Source organism: Cataglyphis hispanica, chromosome 20, assembly GCF_021464435.1.
Source record: "Cataglyphis hispanica isolate Lineage 1 chromosome 20, ULB_Chis1_1.0, whole genome shotgun sequence".
Classification (NCBI taxonomy): Eukaryota; Metazoa; Arthropoda; class Insecta; order Hymenoptera; family Formicidae; genus Cataglyphis; species Cataglyphis hispanica.
In genome coordinates this window covers 4,972,061-4,988,007 of record NC_065973.1, presented here as the reverse complement: position 1 = coordinate 4,988,007, position 15,947 = coordinate 4,972,061, and the positions used below count along the sequence as shown (strand labels likewise).

The following is a 15,947-nucleotide window of genomic DNA, read 5'->3' as shown; positions in this document are numbered from 1 at the left end:
AATGTAAATAGGTTTATATATTTTTATAACAAAAGAATTTAAGTTACATATATTTAAAAGGAGATAAAAAAAATAAATTTAAAAATTTAATACCTAGGTATTTTTGTTTATAATATTCACTACATAGAAAAGAATTCAAAGATTTAAAAATGTAAATTTTTACAGAGAAAAAGAAAATAAAAAATTTATGTAGAGGAAAATAGAGTAAAACCGGGTAGGCGGGTACTTCTATTTCTTCGTAATAAATGCTATTATCTTTGACTAATTTGTGTTAGTCATAGATTGGTGCCATCATTATTTTAAGAAGAACTGTACTCACGTATACACAATATTTTTTTTGAGAAATTCAATATTTTCTGACCAAAAAGGATGAATATCGGGGCAACAATCGAAATTTTTTCTATATAGAACAATTGCTTCGCTAAATTCGCAGCATTTTGTACATATTAGAGATTATATTACACTAATTTTGATTGTCACTTTTGTACGTCGTAATATACAGCTGCCGTGTTATTTTTCTCGTGTTGGAATAAAATCGGATTTCTACACCTCATGTAATGAAAAGAGGAAGAACTATTATCCTGACTTTGAAAACTGTCATCTTGACTTTGTCGTCCTAAAAAGCAGTTGAAAACGAAAACTACCACTCAGAAAAAGAAACCACTGAAAAAAAGCTTTTTGAGATCCGTAAAGTTAAAAAATTAAATAAAAAAGTCCTGCAATGTAAAAGAATAAGATATCTTTATTTGTGATTTTTGTAGAATAGAATACTTTTTTGTATTGTATTTTGATTAAAATAAATTTAGATTTTGTAGTTGCATGGTGTTTACACGTTTTCAAATGAGTACCCGGTTTTATCCTACTCGGTAGGCAAAAATGTCGGCTATTTTGACTTCTCCAAAAATCTTATTATTCTTGGTAACTAAATATTTTTTTTTTAGCAACTAGTCCCATTTTTTTATAGTTTAAGCCCACTATTAACAATCAGCAAAATGCTTTGTATTCTCTGATTTTTTGTAGAAAGACAAATCCAAAAAAGTATGAGGTTATACCCTACTTTCTCCTAATAGTATCATTATCTACGAGAGCCATTTTATAAATATTGCACATTATGATAGCGGATTGAATAGCGCAATCTCAACGAAATTTTTGGATGGTTGTAATAGAGAACTTGAGGTGATGAACATTCGTCAATTTACAATGACATTCACTATGGAAGCTTTTTAAACGTCGCTTACTCAAGTTCTCCACTACAACTGTTCAAAAATTTTGTTGAGATTGCATCATCCAGTCCGTGGTGTTATAATATGCATTACTTATGAAATGGCCCTCGTATATATTCACACATCATATATTATAGGATATATCTTTTTCACAAAATTTTATTATTTGTAGCAATATATTGGAATTATTTTCTCTTTCTTGATGTGGATCATGAGACAATTTGTTCTTATCTGTAGTATACAAATACGAACATTTCCATAACGGAGCATTACGATTTGTAAATTAAATTAGAGCAATTTTGTCAAGCGTTATTTCTGCTGTTTAGCACGACTGCACTGGCTGGATATGTTTTGTCTGTGTGTGAGAGGGAAAATATCTTCCTCTCTCTCTCTTTCTTTCTCTCTTTCGTTATATAGTGATAAAATAATCCTTTAATACTGTAAGCATCAATATTATGAAATTTTTCAATTTTGGTTAAGAATAAACAATGTGCAATGACAAAGATATTATCTACAACACATAAACTGATATAATGTTAAAATGTTGCGTGCAACAACGCTAAATTCACGCAGACAATACATTTGCAACTGCTCAAATAGTAATTACAGTTATAAGTCTATATAGTAGACACTTGCGCTTCAAGACTACAGTCATTCGTTTTCGACTATCGGCAAATATGTTACGTATTTTAACTTTGGTTCTCTTCCTACACCTGTTTTCTGTCACAACGTCATCGGAAGTATTGTCATACGCAAGAGTATCGAAGAACGGACAGTTAGCAAGAAGTTCTCACGATTCTTTCTCGTGGATCACTAGGTACGAGATTAATTTCAATACTACTACTAGCAGCCAAATACAATTAGGTATCTTCTTGAGATATTTTATTTTCAAAAAGTCGAATATCAAGCAATGTTTGTATACCTAGGCTATCAATGAAAAACACTACGAGCGTGGAGGATGAAAATAAAGAAAGAAGTATAAACAATGTCGTTATCACAGTATCACCTGTTTACGTACCACCCAGGACCCCAAAATTAAAGAAAGGAGAAGCGATCGATTATTCAATCACTCCAAAGTAAAAATTTAAGTATTAATATATGCAAATATAACGGTAGTAAAAACGTATCGATAATTTATTTGTTGTTAATAGATTATATTCTGTTTATGTCTAGATATTCCACATTGGATAATGACATGATAGCTAAGCTAGACGCTACAGGCAAAAAATTAATTCAAAATCGGTTTCATCCACCTGTTAATTTCGAGCATAACGTCGCGCATACAAACGGAAAACCGCAGAAAGGAACGTTAAATACAGAAAGCTCCTTAAATTTAAATTCATCTACTTTTCTTGGTCCAATCTTCTCTGCTATGTACGAATACAATCCGAATACAGAATTTCTCGATGATGAATCACTGGTACCCAAACCAATGATTAGCAAATATCCATCTACGGATGATAAAAAGGTATGTAAATAAGGTACGTAAATAAATATTGATATAAAATACAATATTTTATATCAATATTTATATATCAATATTTATTTATTATTTATTATATTAGTTCTTAAATTTGTTTATTTTTCTTATTGTCTATTTCTCTGCAGTCAATTCTTCTTAAGATAACCTTTCATTTCAAAAATGATTTCGATTTTTTCTCTTAGTTTTCACTTTTATTCTAATAACAATATGCATCATAATCATATTATAATAAGAAACAGAGCAGGGGAAAAAGACATTGAAAATTATACAAAAATTTAGAATATAAATATTAAAAAATAAATATTAAAATATAAATATGTTAAGAATAAAATGCATATATTCTGCTGTCTATATATTCAAGTATGATGCTGTGATATATTCATCAGATGTCTAATTTGAGTTTCATCAAATAGATCCTGGATTCTTATAAATCACCACCGAATAAATATCATCCCGGGCATGAAGCGGATTATCTTAGTTACGACATTGCTCCTTCATATGAAAATGGCGAACTTGGATCAAAGCCCGCGAAATTTGTCAACTATTATGATCATTCGCCTTCATTTATGGAGACGGAACAAGATATTCCATATGAACACGATTTTCATCACGATATAATATACGATAACGTACCTGAATATCATCATCACGAAACCACAACGGAGGAGCCGGAAATGAATGATGAGCGACTCGACAAAAGACCATACTCGTATTACTTTATAGGAAAAAAGCTTTGGTATATACCTTTATACTTTAGCATTTATTTTATCATATATATAGCCGCTCTCGTATTGAAAAGCATCGCTAGGCATAAGATCAACTTCCCGGCTCATCTAGCAGAAGCTGTAAATCATAAAAGAAGCGATTCGAGTGAAGGATGGTGGTCATTTACTGAAAAAATACTTGAAGGATTGGAACAATTCGCTGAAACATAAAAATTCGAAAGATTGATAATATTATTTTAACGATAAATTATCAATGAGGAAATTTCGAAAAAGAATCAATGCATGTGTAAATAATTATTTCCTTTTTCTTTAAAAAAAAAAATAGAAAAAAAATTGCTTTTGTAATTCTATCGAGTAAAACCAATTGATATAGAAATTAATTTATAAAACGTAGAATATGTCGTCAAAATGATATTTATCATTGATAAATATGTTATAATTTTGCTTATAATATATATATATATATATATATATATATATATATATATATATATATGCATATGATATGTTATGCCATGTGTTAATCAATGATATGAAATATCTAAATGCGAAATTATATTGTTTAGTTTTAAGTTAATACTTGTGTTGAGATAAATTAAAGAGAGAGAGAAAGAGAGAGAGAGAGAGAGAGAGAGAGAGAGAGAAAGAGAAAGAGAGGGAAAGAAATAAAAAAAAATTGTACATTCTTATAACTACGATACACAGTTGTTTTTATTATTTCTACTTATTATTTTTCTATTATAATTGATTTGTTTCCTATTCATTTAATTATCTATTTAAACTAATAAACAAGGTACTAATAACTTTACATTTGCTAAATTTTTAAATTTGATTAATTTTTTATTACTACAAAAGCGGATTTCAGATTATTAAAAATTTTTTGTCTCTTGGATTATTATGAAAAGAAACTGTTAAGTAATTTCAAAACTTAAATTTAAATTATACGATTTTTTTTTGGATTTTTAAATTCCTGCTTTTGCTTAGATTTCGTAAGGTTATGCAAATTCTCTATTCTTTAAGTTTTTGTTATAAAATGTGCACATGTAATATTACATCAAATATCCCAGCATATGACTAAAATAATTGTAAACAATATGCAGATGGAATAAACAATTATTAATTATAAAGAGATCAGATTTATGATCAGTTTAGAATATCATTTAGACCAAATTAAAAATAAGAATATGTTAATAAAAAAGATTTGAATAGTTATAACAAATATATTTTTTTACTTAGCCTCTTCTAATGCAAAATAATACGATCTGATTTATTCCCTTACTTCATTAATTTTTTTAAATGGAAATTGATAGTTATAAGTATTCAGTTTTAGATAATATACGTAACACCTATAACTAATAATTGACTAATATGTGATTTTAAGAATTTTGCGGCTTATAAACATCATCAACATTATTTGGAAGTTATCATCAATCAAACTCGATGCAGCTGAACATATTGATAGATTCTACCTCTAAAGGACGATGCACAAGATCTGTAACAATTAGAGCTATTAGCGCTTAAAGATTTACTTAACGTTACCGTCAAGTAATACAGTTATCAGTTCATGAATACCAAACAAAGTTGGTATTGAAACTAAGTTCAGGAATCGTTTAGTTTCTCGAGAGACTTGATAGCTAAAGGTTTTCCGCTTCGAGGTTTTACATTGTGTTACTTTGAACTAATGAGAGCTCTGTGTATAAGAGTGAGAGTGTATCGTTAAAGTAGGATGGTGTCCACTGTATTTATTAAAAAACCAAACATACAATATATTTTAAAAACTAACATGGGTTAGTATTTAATTGTAGTGAGAAGAATGTTCAAAAATTTATTATTACATTTTTACATATTTGTTGTAAATTATATATATTTTTACTATATGAATATCTTAATTTCTCAGATTCAGTAAACAACGGATTAGTTTGTAAACTTGTTTTATTATTGATTTGCATTTATTATACCTCTGCTGAATCGAGCGAAATTAAGGATATGAAAGAATTGATTTCGAAAACAGATACATCTAAAGAAAACCTTGAGTTAGTTACAATTGCGCAGCCTATCAGGTAAGCATATAACTTTAATTTTATTATTATTTAATTTTATTCTTAACATCATTTAAGTACTTTAATTTTGAATCATGTTAATCGAGCGCAATTGTTGTGTCTTTAATACAGTACAAAAAAAATATAAAATAAAAATTAAATAATACATGCATATTTATAATAGTTGACAGCTAACGATTCGTTATCTTAAATTAATACCAAGCCTACATTTTGTCTACAGACAAGGCAAAGTTTACAGGCAGGATTACAATACTAGAGGAGACAACACTGATTACCGAGATCATTATGGTGATGATGCGGCCATGAATCATGATGACGAGGATGATCACAATCATATGAAGGCAATCAGTCAACCTAAGGTTGATTATTGGGCTGGCTATTACGATTTTTTAATAAACGAAGGCAGCTACAAATTTTGGGCCGTTTTTCAGGTAATTCACAATTTATTTATTTCAACTTTTTAAAATAATTATTTGATTCTGATTTAATAAAGTGCTATCTCTTGCATCAGCTCGCGACTGCGGCTTTGCTAATTTACAGCGGTTTCGCAGCGCTCTACTATGCCAAGGTGAATCCACCTACCACGGATGATTATTTTGACGATATATTTCGCCGTCGACGACGACGAAGAAGACGTCGTTCGCTTCCGCACGTGCTCGCGACTCCTGACAGATCTTTTGCTGGTCTTGATGCCATCACATTTCAAAGGATAATTGAAGCTATTGAAGCTAAACAAACACGTTGATGACGTTAATGTGACAAAAAAGGACTCAATTTTGATAAAACGAGTTTTTGTAAAAGCGAACTAGAGTGAGAATGCAAATTTGTGCGTGAGCATAAAGTTGCACAATCGACTATTTGTACTTTACAAAATCTTAACTATTTTTAATTATCTAAAAATTAGAGAAAACACAATATAGTTTTTATTTATGAAATATGCAGTTGATTTTGATATTTACGAAACTAATAGTTTTACGTATATAGTTAGATATATAGTGTGTTTTGTATTTGTGTGTGTATACTACTTGTGCTTATTAATTATAATTTTATGATAGACAGGCTTATATTTTTGATTTAAAATGTATCTAAGAAATATGATAAGATATGCACAATTAAACAGAAAAATTAAAAATTTGAATATTGAATAATAATAAAAGTAAAGGCATAAAAAATGCTATGTGATTAAAGGTAATCGAGTTTTGATAAATAATCAAAGATGAATAAATAATTTTGACAATTAAAATATCATGCTCTCTTGATTCCGGTCGAAGAACCGATTTAATTACGATTGTGTTAGTGATAAATGTATGAGCGATGATCAAAATTTAATAAAAATTTCCAAAAAAGTTTTAATTATTAAATCAAGCGGTAGATCGAATCATCGTGCGATATGATGCCAATACTAATGCCGATGTCATGCTCCTTTTTACGCACATATAGGGTGTCTGATAATTTTTTACACACCCGAAGTGTGAAGGTAGATTCGATCAAACTGAAAAGAAAAGTCCTGTACCATTTTTTTCTATAACGTTTAATAAAAGAGTTATTATTGAGTAAAATCTGGTCAATCATCGCCGATCTTTAGCCAGGCGCCTGTCGGTAAGCTGCGCGGCTAGTAGTTGCGAGAGCACTCCACCGCTACGGTGGCGCATCACTACCAGGCGCGGTTCTCTGAAGTGCGTCCAGTTAAAAGTCAGCGCTGATTGACCAGATTTTACTCAATAATAATTCTTTTATTAAACATTATAGAAAAAAATAGTACAGAACTTTTCTTTCCAGTTTGACCAGTTCCAATCTATCTATTATTATATTTATAATATACATATCAAAATAGTATACATATTAAAAACACAAATTTTCTTGTCCAATGTAAACGAGAGGCCTTTAAACGATAAGAAAATACTATATGTATACACATATGTGCATTAAAAAGGTTAAGAAAAGAATAAATGGAAATTTCGATGAATAGAAAAGTAATAATGTTTGTCTTTATTCTCTATTCTGTAATGTACAGAAATATAGCGGTGACGCTTTTAAAAATGGTATAAAAGTTGATCAATGTTTAATAATTATAATTGAAAGTATATGACAATTGCGTGTAAATTTGAATTAATTATTAATAATGTAATTAATGTGCGTAATTGAAAAGAAAGTGATAAAGGGCAACTAGAGCAATAAAGACGAAATTGGCAGTGGCCGCAAACGAACCAGTCGAGCATTCGTCTACATGACTAAAAAGCTCTTTATAGGCAAGCACTGATTTCTTTGTCGATGATGAAGTAATTAAACCGGATGTGGAATCTTTGAAGAGGAGGTCTAGCGTGTCGTTGAATGGGCCGTAAATATGAATTGGCCTCTGAGCGCTCACGCGATATCCTAGCCAATCTTCTATCTTAAGTAAAGCCAGGACAATATCCATTCTAGAAGTCTGCGTATCATTTTTGCGACCTACTAGCTGAAAGAACATTTACAAATTATTTTTATGCACAGACACATACACATACATATACACGTATATTAATATTATATATTAAATAATTTAAAAAAAAATTGCATTTACTTCGCTATCAATTGTCACTGATAATGCACAAAATTCGTCAAATTTGAATCCTGGAAATTCGGCCAAACTTCCATTTTTGCACAAAATACGATACATACTTGGATTGATGATGTTTTCTGTAAAAAAATAATGATTAGTTATAAATATTTTAAACTTAAACAGATATAAATGTTTTTAACGGATAAATGTTTAATTTTACATTGTGTATCTATAGAAATAGATAATTTTTTTACACGCGATTATACAGGGTGTTCCAGAATAAGATTTCCGACAACGAAATTTCAGATAACTATAAAGAACATCAAAACGAGTTCTCTTATGCCAAAACGGTTCATTGCGGATTTATTGACAAAATTAGCTTGTTTTGCTGTCTTTTATAACCACCTGATGTTTATTGGTCCAATTCTGGGACACCCTGTATATTTATAATATAATGCCTATCTATAAAAATAGATTGCTTCATACTGATATTTCTCGCATCAACAAATGCCACATCGCCGGCTCCTTCGCTGAGACATCGTATAGCTCCTTTGTCACTATAATAGCGATTAGTTTCATTTACTGCGCAAGAAGTATTATTTTGGTATCGACATGCCGAACAGAGTTTGGACGATACATCTGTGGGAACAGCTGTGCGTGTATGATCGGCGTCTTCTATTCCGGGACTACAAGCGCCAGACAACAGTTTGGACACCAATAATGAATAATCACAGGATTTAGATGAAATAATGCCATTCGTTCTTGCAATATTGGTGAAACTTAACCAACTAATTCCACCGTATTCTGGAAAACATGCTTTTCGATTTTTTAGATCGTGAAAACTTTTTATTGGATAATTGTTATCCTCAGATTCACGCACTACCGCGATTATCATGCTATTTTTGTTCGTCTCAGTTTCACTATACAGGACTGTTGATAAGTTATAAACGCTGCATAAATAAAAAAGAAGAGGAGACATTAAATAATATTATAATAAATTTTAAATGCATAAGCGTTCTTCTCAAATTTTTACTAGATATTTCAAAATTTTTGCTTACGTTCGCGCCAAGTAACCATAGTTGGAATCGATGGTAATTATGTCTGCTCGATCTTCAGCTATATCGCGAAAACATTCAAATGTGGAATTTGATTTGATGCAAGAAATGCTCGGTTCCACACCAAGGTTTCTCGCTGCTTTCGCCACCCATGTGCATTTATTGGTCTCCAAATCACCAATAGTGCACCAACGGATGGTTTTACCACAGGTCTCAATATTTGAGATATCAATTTCTCTTCCTTTACTTAAGTACGTAGCCAGAGACATTTCTGGAAGATCGACAGCCCGGCTATCTTCTTGTATAATTTTATTTAGAGCAATTTGCCAATCATTCTCTTTATGTCCAAATGGAAACGATATATTCAACCAGTTCATCAAATTTATCTTAAGAGGCTTCGCAACTTCTCTAAAAAATATAAAGATTTTTGAACAAAGTATAAAACAGATTATTTAAAAAAAAATCTATTGTAGGTATGAAATCTCCTTTGTGTGTATTTCTTTCTATTGTTACATACATAGCTTAAAAACGTAGCTCATTGTAAATATGAAATGTAAAATAAAAAATTACTTTAAGGTATCTTAAGTTTGGATAAAAAAATATTTTTATTCTTTTCTAATTCTTTTTGTGTAAATTGATGCAAACCATTAATATCGTTGTTCTTACTTACTTTCTAGCTGCGATGACACTCCATGGTTGTTTAAGCCACGCACAAGGATTTTCGGTGTTTAAAGGAAGAATGTTACCATTTGGACATAAAAACTGAAACGACGCGTTTGTCTGAAATACATAGAATAATGTATAAGTAATGGTAAAATATAATCAGTAATATAATTACAAAAAATAAATATAACTAAGACCAAAAATTAAATAAAAAACAAATATAAATATAAATTAATATACAGACTATTGTACAGAATAATTTTAGAAATTGAATCAAAATATATGTCCATATGCTAAAAACAGGATCTTTTACTTACTTTGAGATATTCATAAACGTAGCTGAGCGCTACATATGCGACTTTGCCATCACGACGAGCTAGACATTTCAATGCTCCTAAATGACCATGTTTTTCCATATTATTGTAAGTACAAGTTGCTCGGTCATCACAAAGATCGCATAGTTCTGGATACTTATTTTCTGTGAAGAAAAATAAATATTAATATTAATTTTTTAGAAAGTATTCAAAACTTAAAAGAATCTGCTATTAATATATATAGCATCATTTCAAAAGAGATAACATAATGAAAAAAAGACGATTTCTCATGCAAAAATAAGGATAAATGTATTGATGAGAAACGAGAGATAGTATTGTTATTAAATTACGACAATTCAAATTATAAGTTAGATTAGCTCATTGAATCATAAAAAAATTGCAGTATGTAATATCTTAAAATAATAAATTTCAGAAATCAGAAAGCAGTCCTTAGGAATCTAAAGCATATATGATTTAGAAATTTAAATCTTTAATATATAATATGTCAAATTTAGTAATCTTTGTGATATATAAATATTTTTTAATGTCAATTTATCTAAATTTTTTTTGCTACATGAATCTTTTGACTTACTTAATTCTTGATCGAAGGAGCTGTCAGCGGCCCAGTCGCCTGGTCTGCAAGCTTTTCCAAAGAAATCTTTAAGATTTCTGATCTCACTTTCGATAGCAGTTATGTTTTCATGGCAATATGGACGATTTACAGTCTTTTCAAAATGTTTGAGAATGTAATCATTCCACCATTGAGATTTACTAAAACCAGAATGGCAAAGGCCACCACCTTTCAATTGTTTAAGACGTTCACCAGGACTAACGACTTTTTGTGTAAAATCTGCAGGAACCACTACCACCGTTTGAAATTCGAAATCCTCTGCAAAAGTTAAATTATGGTTATATTATAGTTTTATGTATATTTTTATTATTATTAAATGTATAATGAATTATGATAGAATTCTGGTTTTGCATTAACAATTAACAATTCTACTATAAAAAGTATTGTGCATTTGTTTTAATGCCAATACTATCATCTCTCAATATCGTTACTTAAAAAGTATGATTCAAAAGTTTTAATTCATTTTTAATCAGAAGTGTTGTTTCTCATTTATACATATAATGGTAGAAAAATGATAGGTACATTTAAAAAATTACACATTTTAACTTATATGTATATATACAAATATATATAAATATATTATATATATATATATATATATATATATATATATATATATATACAAGGTGTTCCCGGGTTAAATGGCTAAACTTGAAATATAATAGGATCTTAAAACAAAAAAAAATTCTCTGGAAATATGCTCGCAAACGCTTCGTTCAAGAGATATTGAATTCTGAAGTTTAGAACTATAGGAACGAATAATTTCGAAATTTTTCTTTTTATTTTTGTTTTGAAGATCAAAGGTCATTGACAGGCTATTTTTTTTTGTATGAGATGTTCTCAAGCAAAAAGTTTATGAAGTGCCTATTAATTTCGTTCAATCACTAAAACGAAGGATAGCGTAAGCGTGCGAAGAAATTACAGATGTACAATGTCAATCAGCCACTCATTCTGTCATCGATAAGTGCAATGCTTGTCTCCGAGCTGGAAGCCATCATTATGAACAAAACATTTAATTATTAAGTTTTGATTACTATAAAGCAATAAATAGAATAAACCTGGATTATTGCAAAATTATTCGTTCCTAATTTCAAAAGTCAATATCTCTTGTACGAAGCGTTTACATCCAAAGGAAAATTTTTCCTTGTTTTAAGCTCTTAAATTCATATTTCAAGTTTGGCCATTTAATCCGAGAACACCCTGTATATGTGTATGTGTATATGTGCGTGTGTGTGCGGGTGCGTGGGCATGTGTGTGTGCATGCGTGCGTGCGTGCATGCGTGCGTGTGTGTGTGTAGCATATTGCACATCACACACACACACACGCACACATATATATATATATATAGCTTAAGTTTAAATTATTAATTTTCCGATTAATAAATCTTTATATGTGTTAATTTTAAATAACTTTATTTTTCACTAAATTTCTCTAATTTATTCTGAAAAAAAGTTAGAAAAATCAGAAAAAATAAAAAAATAAAAAGCTTACATATAAAAATATTTTTATAGAATAGTTAAAAAAAATATTCTATTTAATGATTATTATATATATTTAAAATATTAATAATACACAAGAATAATAAAAATAAAGCATTAAATTCATTGCGATGCCGATTATAACTGCCTTATCAAATTAAAAATAAGTAGTGGCACTTGAAAAAATAAAACTAATGACCTTAAAAATCATCAAAAAGATGATCTTAAGAGAAAGACAAGTTGCTCATTCATTACTTGTCTCTTTAAACTTGTAATTTTTGGTGCTATCATTTCTTTCTATTTGCATGAATAATTAGGGGAAATTCAGTAATACTGCACTTAAAAATAATCAAATATAATTTTTTTTGTTACAGAACATTTTTTTAAAGTTTTCTACTACCTTGCAGTTTATCTCTGTGTCTCAATTGAAAAATAGGCATGATATCCAACGGATAAAATTGATATGTCAACAAGAGTTCCTCCGCGTTGAAAACGCCGAAATCGGCCGCTCCTTGGACTAAGCGGATAGCGCATTCAGCGTTATCCGCTACGCGCAAACATGATACTTGGCTTTCCCCTCGTTGAAGAGCGTAACATGCGTCATCACTTACAGTATCGAGAGGTGCGCAAAGTTTGTCTGAAAAATCGCGAATTGATCGATGAATAAATTCAATTATTGAGGAAATTTTTTAGCATTGAAACTTTAGAAATCATCGCCCGTGTATTTTTAATATAAACTAATAAAATATTATAAAAAAATTTTAAAAACAACAAAAATTAAAAAAAGTTATTAATAAAAATACAATTGATTAATATATATACAACAATTCAAATTTTTGGATTAATATGTATAACTGATATTTAATATTTAGAAAAATTATGATGCTATATCTATATAAAGACAAATATGTAAAGATTGTCTGACTTCTTAAGAGAGTATGCCTACTTAAAAGGGTTAAAAAAACATGCTTTTATGGAAATTTGTTTTAGAGAAACCGATGCATTTTTATTAAAAAAACATTAATATCCTGTTAAGGGTGCATATTGAATAATTTAGTTATTTTTGTTGAAAGATATTAAAAAATAAACGAAATATAACCGATGCCCAAAATTTCATTGTTTTTGAGGCATTCTGTAGAAATCATTGTATTTTGAAGCAGGATTATATGAAATCAAAAATTTGAAAAAGTTTAGATATATTAAATTATCTAGAATCCATCGGACTGGACGTTTGAAAAATTATTTTTTCAACAAAATAGCAGCATGATAAAAAAATAAAAAATTGAAAAATCAATTTTAGGTAAAAAAACACTAATTTTCCGCATGTAAAAAAATCTAGACGAAAAAATGGAAAACTTTCGATAGCGTAGATTTTTAATTTTAAAATAAATCTGAAAAGTTTCAAATAAATTAATTAATATTTTTTGAGTTATGTTGATCACCGACTTTGAAAAAAACGCGTTTTAGGCCAAAAATATTCTAGGCAATTCTACTTCACAACTCAAAACTAATTGCTACTCTGTCTATCGAATCTATCTCTAGTCCTATTTAATCTACCGCTAATCTACCTCTCTAAAAATCTCTCAAAATACATACATACAATATTAACAACTAATTTACATTTAATATAACTGTAATACTACCCATATTTAAAATAATAAAATAAAATAATTATTCAAAAATCCTATCAAAAGCAATCTTTTTTTTCGAATTATTCGAAATTTTTAGCACACTTTTAGCAATCCGATTCACATCTGCTTCATGTTCTCTCTCTTTTATCAAGATCTTTTATCAAGCGTTATCTTTATCTTAACAATTTGATTTTGTTCATCACTTTATATACGTATGTGCGCGTGTGCATATATATATATATATATATATATATATATATATATATATAATATTGAATATATTTATAATATTAAAATAAGACATATGCAGAAAGAATCTCATCGATATAAAATGCATTATACAGTTATTAGAAGAATATTAATTATACAGTATAAAATAATAATTATATAATAATCGTATTTTATAATTTTATCGACAAGATTATATATCAGTTTCAATGCAATCATTTAATCATTATCAAGATATCTATTTAATGATAATGTTTATATAATAGAGTAAAAAATCTATGTATTAGTTTAAAAAAAGTATTTTTTATCTTTTTTTTCTTCTAATGTAAGAAAATAATTAAGAATTCACGTACAGAATAACTTTCAAAAGTTATTTGTAAGTTTTGCACATGAAAATATATAATTTTTATTTTTTACTTTTTTATTTTATTTTTTTATATTTATAAACATATGTAATTTATTATATTAAATATATAATTTATTATTTATTTTATCATTGTTTTTGTTTCTTTTTAATTTTTTCTTTTACGAATATTATTATATCTATCATATCATTTAATATCATTAAAATTATACTTGGAATCTTTATCTATTCACATTTGAAAATTGAAAAGAAACAGTGACTTAAAATTTTTTATTATATGATATATTTTTAACATAAATTATTTAAAATGCTATACATATTTTTTTGTATGAATCTAATGCTAATATATGCTATAAGCAATACAATCGCGATTTCCTTATCACGTATTGAATCGGACTTTGCTACTCTATATAATATAAAATTTATGATAAAGTAGTTTTCTTTTATTTTCAGAATATTCTGGAAAAATAATAAAATTAAATTATATATGTTAAAATTAAATTATATATATAATATATATATATATATATATATATATATATATATATATATATATATATATTTAGTATTAAATGTAAATATATTTAGTATTACATACATTTTTTAGTATCAAATAACTTATAAATATTTCTAAAAGTTTATTAAGTTATCTGGTATATAAAAATTATGACAAAATTATGACACATACATACATACACACAAAATATATAACATTATTTAATTTTAATTAATATACTTCAGTTTTTATATTTTTAGATTTTCACATAGAATTTAGATTATTTGTCATAAAACCAAGCCACACAATATAAAAATATAATAAATTTATCATAGCTGTTTAATAGATAGATAATTTTAGTGAAGAAGTAAAAATATATATGTGTTAATAAATTAGGTTAACTTACATTCTTGTTCCGCACGTGCAGCCCCAAGGAGCAGAATAACCCAAACGATATTTCTCATCGTCGATCTGAAGACAATATCCAGCAACAGTTTCATACAAACTGCCACAGCAATCGAATTATTTTTCTAACGTGGATGGCAAGAGCGGAACTAGGTGTGCCGTTTGCCTCTTCGCACGCACCGAATGATAAGAAGTTCCCGATAACGAACGCACATACTCTGTATATACACTGTTATATGATCACTTCTGCAATCGTATTGCCCTATCCTTCAGGGATCGAACCGTTGACGCAAAGTATGAATCAACGATTACGAGAAAACAACGTGACATTCATTTCACAAACTCGTTTCACAAATATTTTGTAGTTTATAAAAAAAAATCTTTTTACTAATTTTTTTTAACTTTGACAAGTTGTAATTATAATTATATATAATTCTAAGCACATATGTATAAATAAATCATTTTTTATTGACTATTTTTCTTCTTAAATATATCATTATATTTTATTTTGTCGCCAGAATTATCAATACACATTTTTGGAATTTTCTCGTATATACATTAGCTTTCATTACGTCATGATGAAAGATACTGATTTGTCAGTATGATGTGATACTATATTTTAAGATATGCCACTATCAAATATTATCTACT

General features: G+C 28.3%; 3 protein-coding genes across 3 annotated transcripts; 2 read left to right on the top strand and 1 right to left on the bottom strand.

The window, feature by feature from the left end:
• The first annotated feature begins 1,811 nt into the window (after positions 1-1,811).
• Positions 1,812-3,835, top strand: LOC126857148 (uncharacterized). The gene is made up of 4 exons (XM_050606325.1): positions 1,812-2,040; positions 2,150-2,299; positions 2,397-2,691; positions 3,120-3,835. Exons 1-4 carry the CDS (start codon positions 1,901-1,903, stop codon positions 3,639-3,641), a joined length of 1,107 nt encoding a protein of 368 aa, XP_050462282.1. The 5' UTR covers positions 1,812-1,900; the 3' UTR covers positions 3,642-3,835.
• Positions 3,836-5,069: 1,234 nt separating this feature from the next.
• Positions 5,070-7,316, top strand: LOC126857160 (uncharacterized). Its single transcript, XM_050606352.1, has 4 exons — positions 5,070-5,218; positions 5,329-5,491; positions 5,712-5,922; positions 6,003-7,316. Exons 1-4 carry the CDS (start codon positions 5,158-5,160, stop codon positions 6,234-6,236), a joined length of 669 nt encoding a protein of 222 aa, XP_050462309.1. The 5' UTR covers positions 5,070-5,157; the 3' UTR covers positions 6,237-7,316.
• A 141-nt stretch (positions 7,317-7,457) lies between these two features.
• LOC126857126 (transferrin-like) lies at positions 7,458-15,510 on the bottom strand. The gene is made up of 9 exons (XM_050606275.1): positions 15,298-15,510; positions 12,573-12,809; positions 10,655-10,951; positions 10,066-10,226; positions 9,756-9,865; positions 9,089-9,493; positions 8,517-8,980; positions 8,052-8,167; positions 7,458-7,946 (listed from the first exon to the last, which is right to left on the bottom strand). Exons 1-9 carry the CDS (start codon positions 15,389-15,391, stop codon positions 7,620-7,622), a joined length of 2,211 nt encoding a protein of 736 aa, XP_050462232.1. The 5' UTR covers positions 15,392-15,510; the 3' UTR covers positions 7,458-7,619.
• Between the last annotated feature and the right edge of the window lie 437 nt (positions 15,511-15,947).

Bases quoted from the DNA above. Each gene is read 5' to 3' on its own strand.
- LOC126857148 (XM_050606325.1), top strand. From the start codon at position 1,901: ATGTTACGTATTTTAACTTTGGTTCTCTTCCTACACCTGTTTTCTGTC. The intron at 2,041-2,149 runs GTACGAGATTAA...TTGTATACCTAG, and splicing joins TCTTTCTCGTGGATCACTAG to GCTATCAATGAAAAACACTA. The intron at 2,692-3,119 runs GTATGTAAATAA...TTCATCAAATAG, and splicing joins CATCTACGGATGATAAAAAG to ATCCTGGATTCTTATAAATC.
- LOC126857160 (XM_050606352.1), top strand. From the start codon at position 5,158: ATGGTGTCCACTGTATTTATTAAAAAACCAAACATACAATATATTTTA. The intron at 5,219-5,328 runs GTTAGTATTTAA...TTAATTTCTCAG, and splicing joins TATTTTAAAAACTAACATGG to ATTCAGTAAACAACGGATTA. The intron at 5,923-6,002 runs GTAATTCACAAT...CTCTTGCATCAG, and splicing joins AATTTTGGGCCGTTTTTCAG to CTCGCGACTGCGGCTTTGCT.
- LOC126857126 (XM_050606275.1), bottom strand. From the start codon at position 15,391: ATGAAACTGTTGCTGGATATTGTCTTCAGATCGACGATGAGAAATATC. The intron at 10,227-10,654 runs GTAAGTCAAAAG...TTTTCTTCACAG, and splicing joins CTCCTTCGATCAAGAATTAA to AAAATAAGTATCCAGAACTA. The intron at 9,494-9,755 runs GTAAGTAAGAAC...TATATTTTTTAG, and splicing joins AGTGTCATCGCAGCTAGAAA to AGAAGTTGCGAAGCCTCTTA.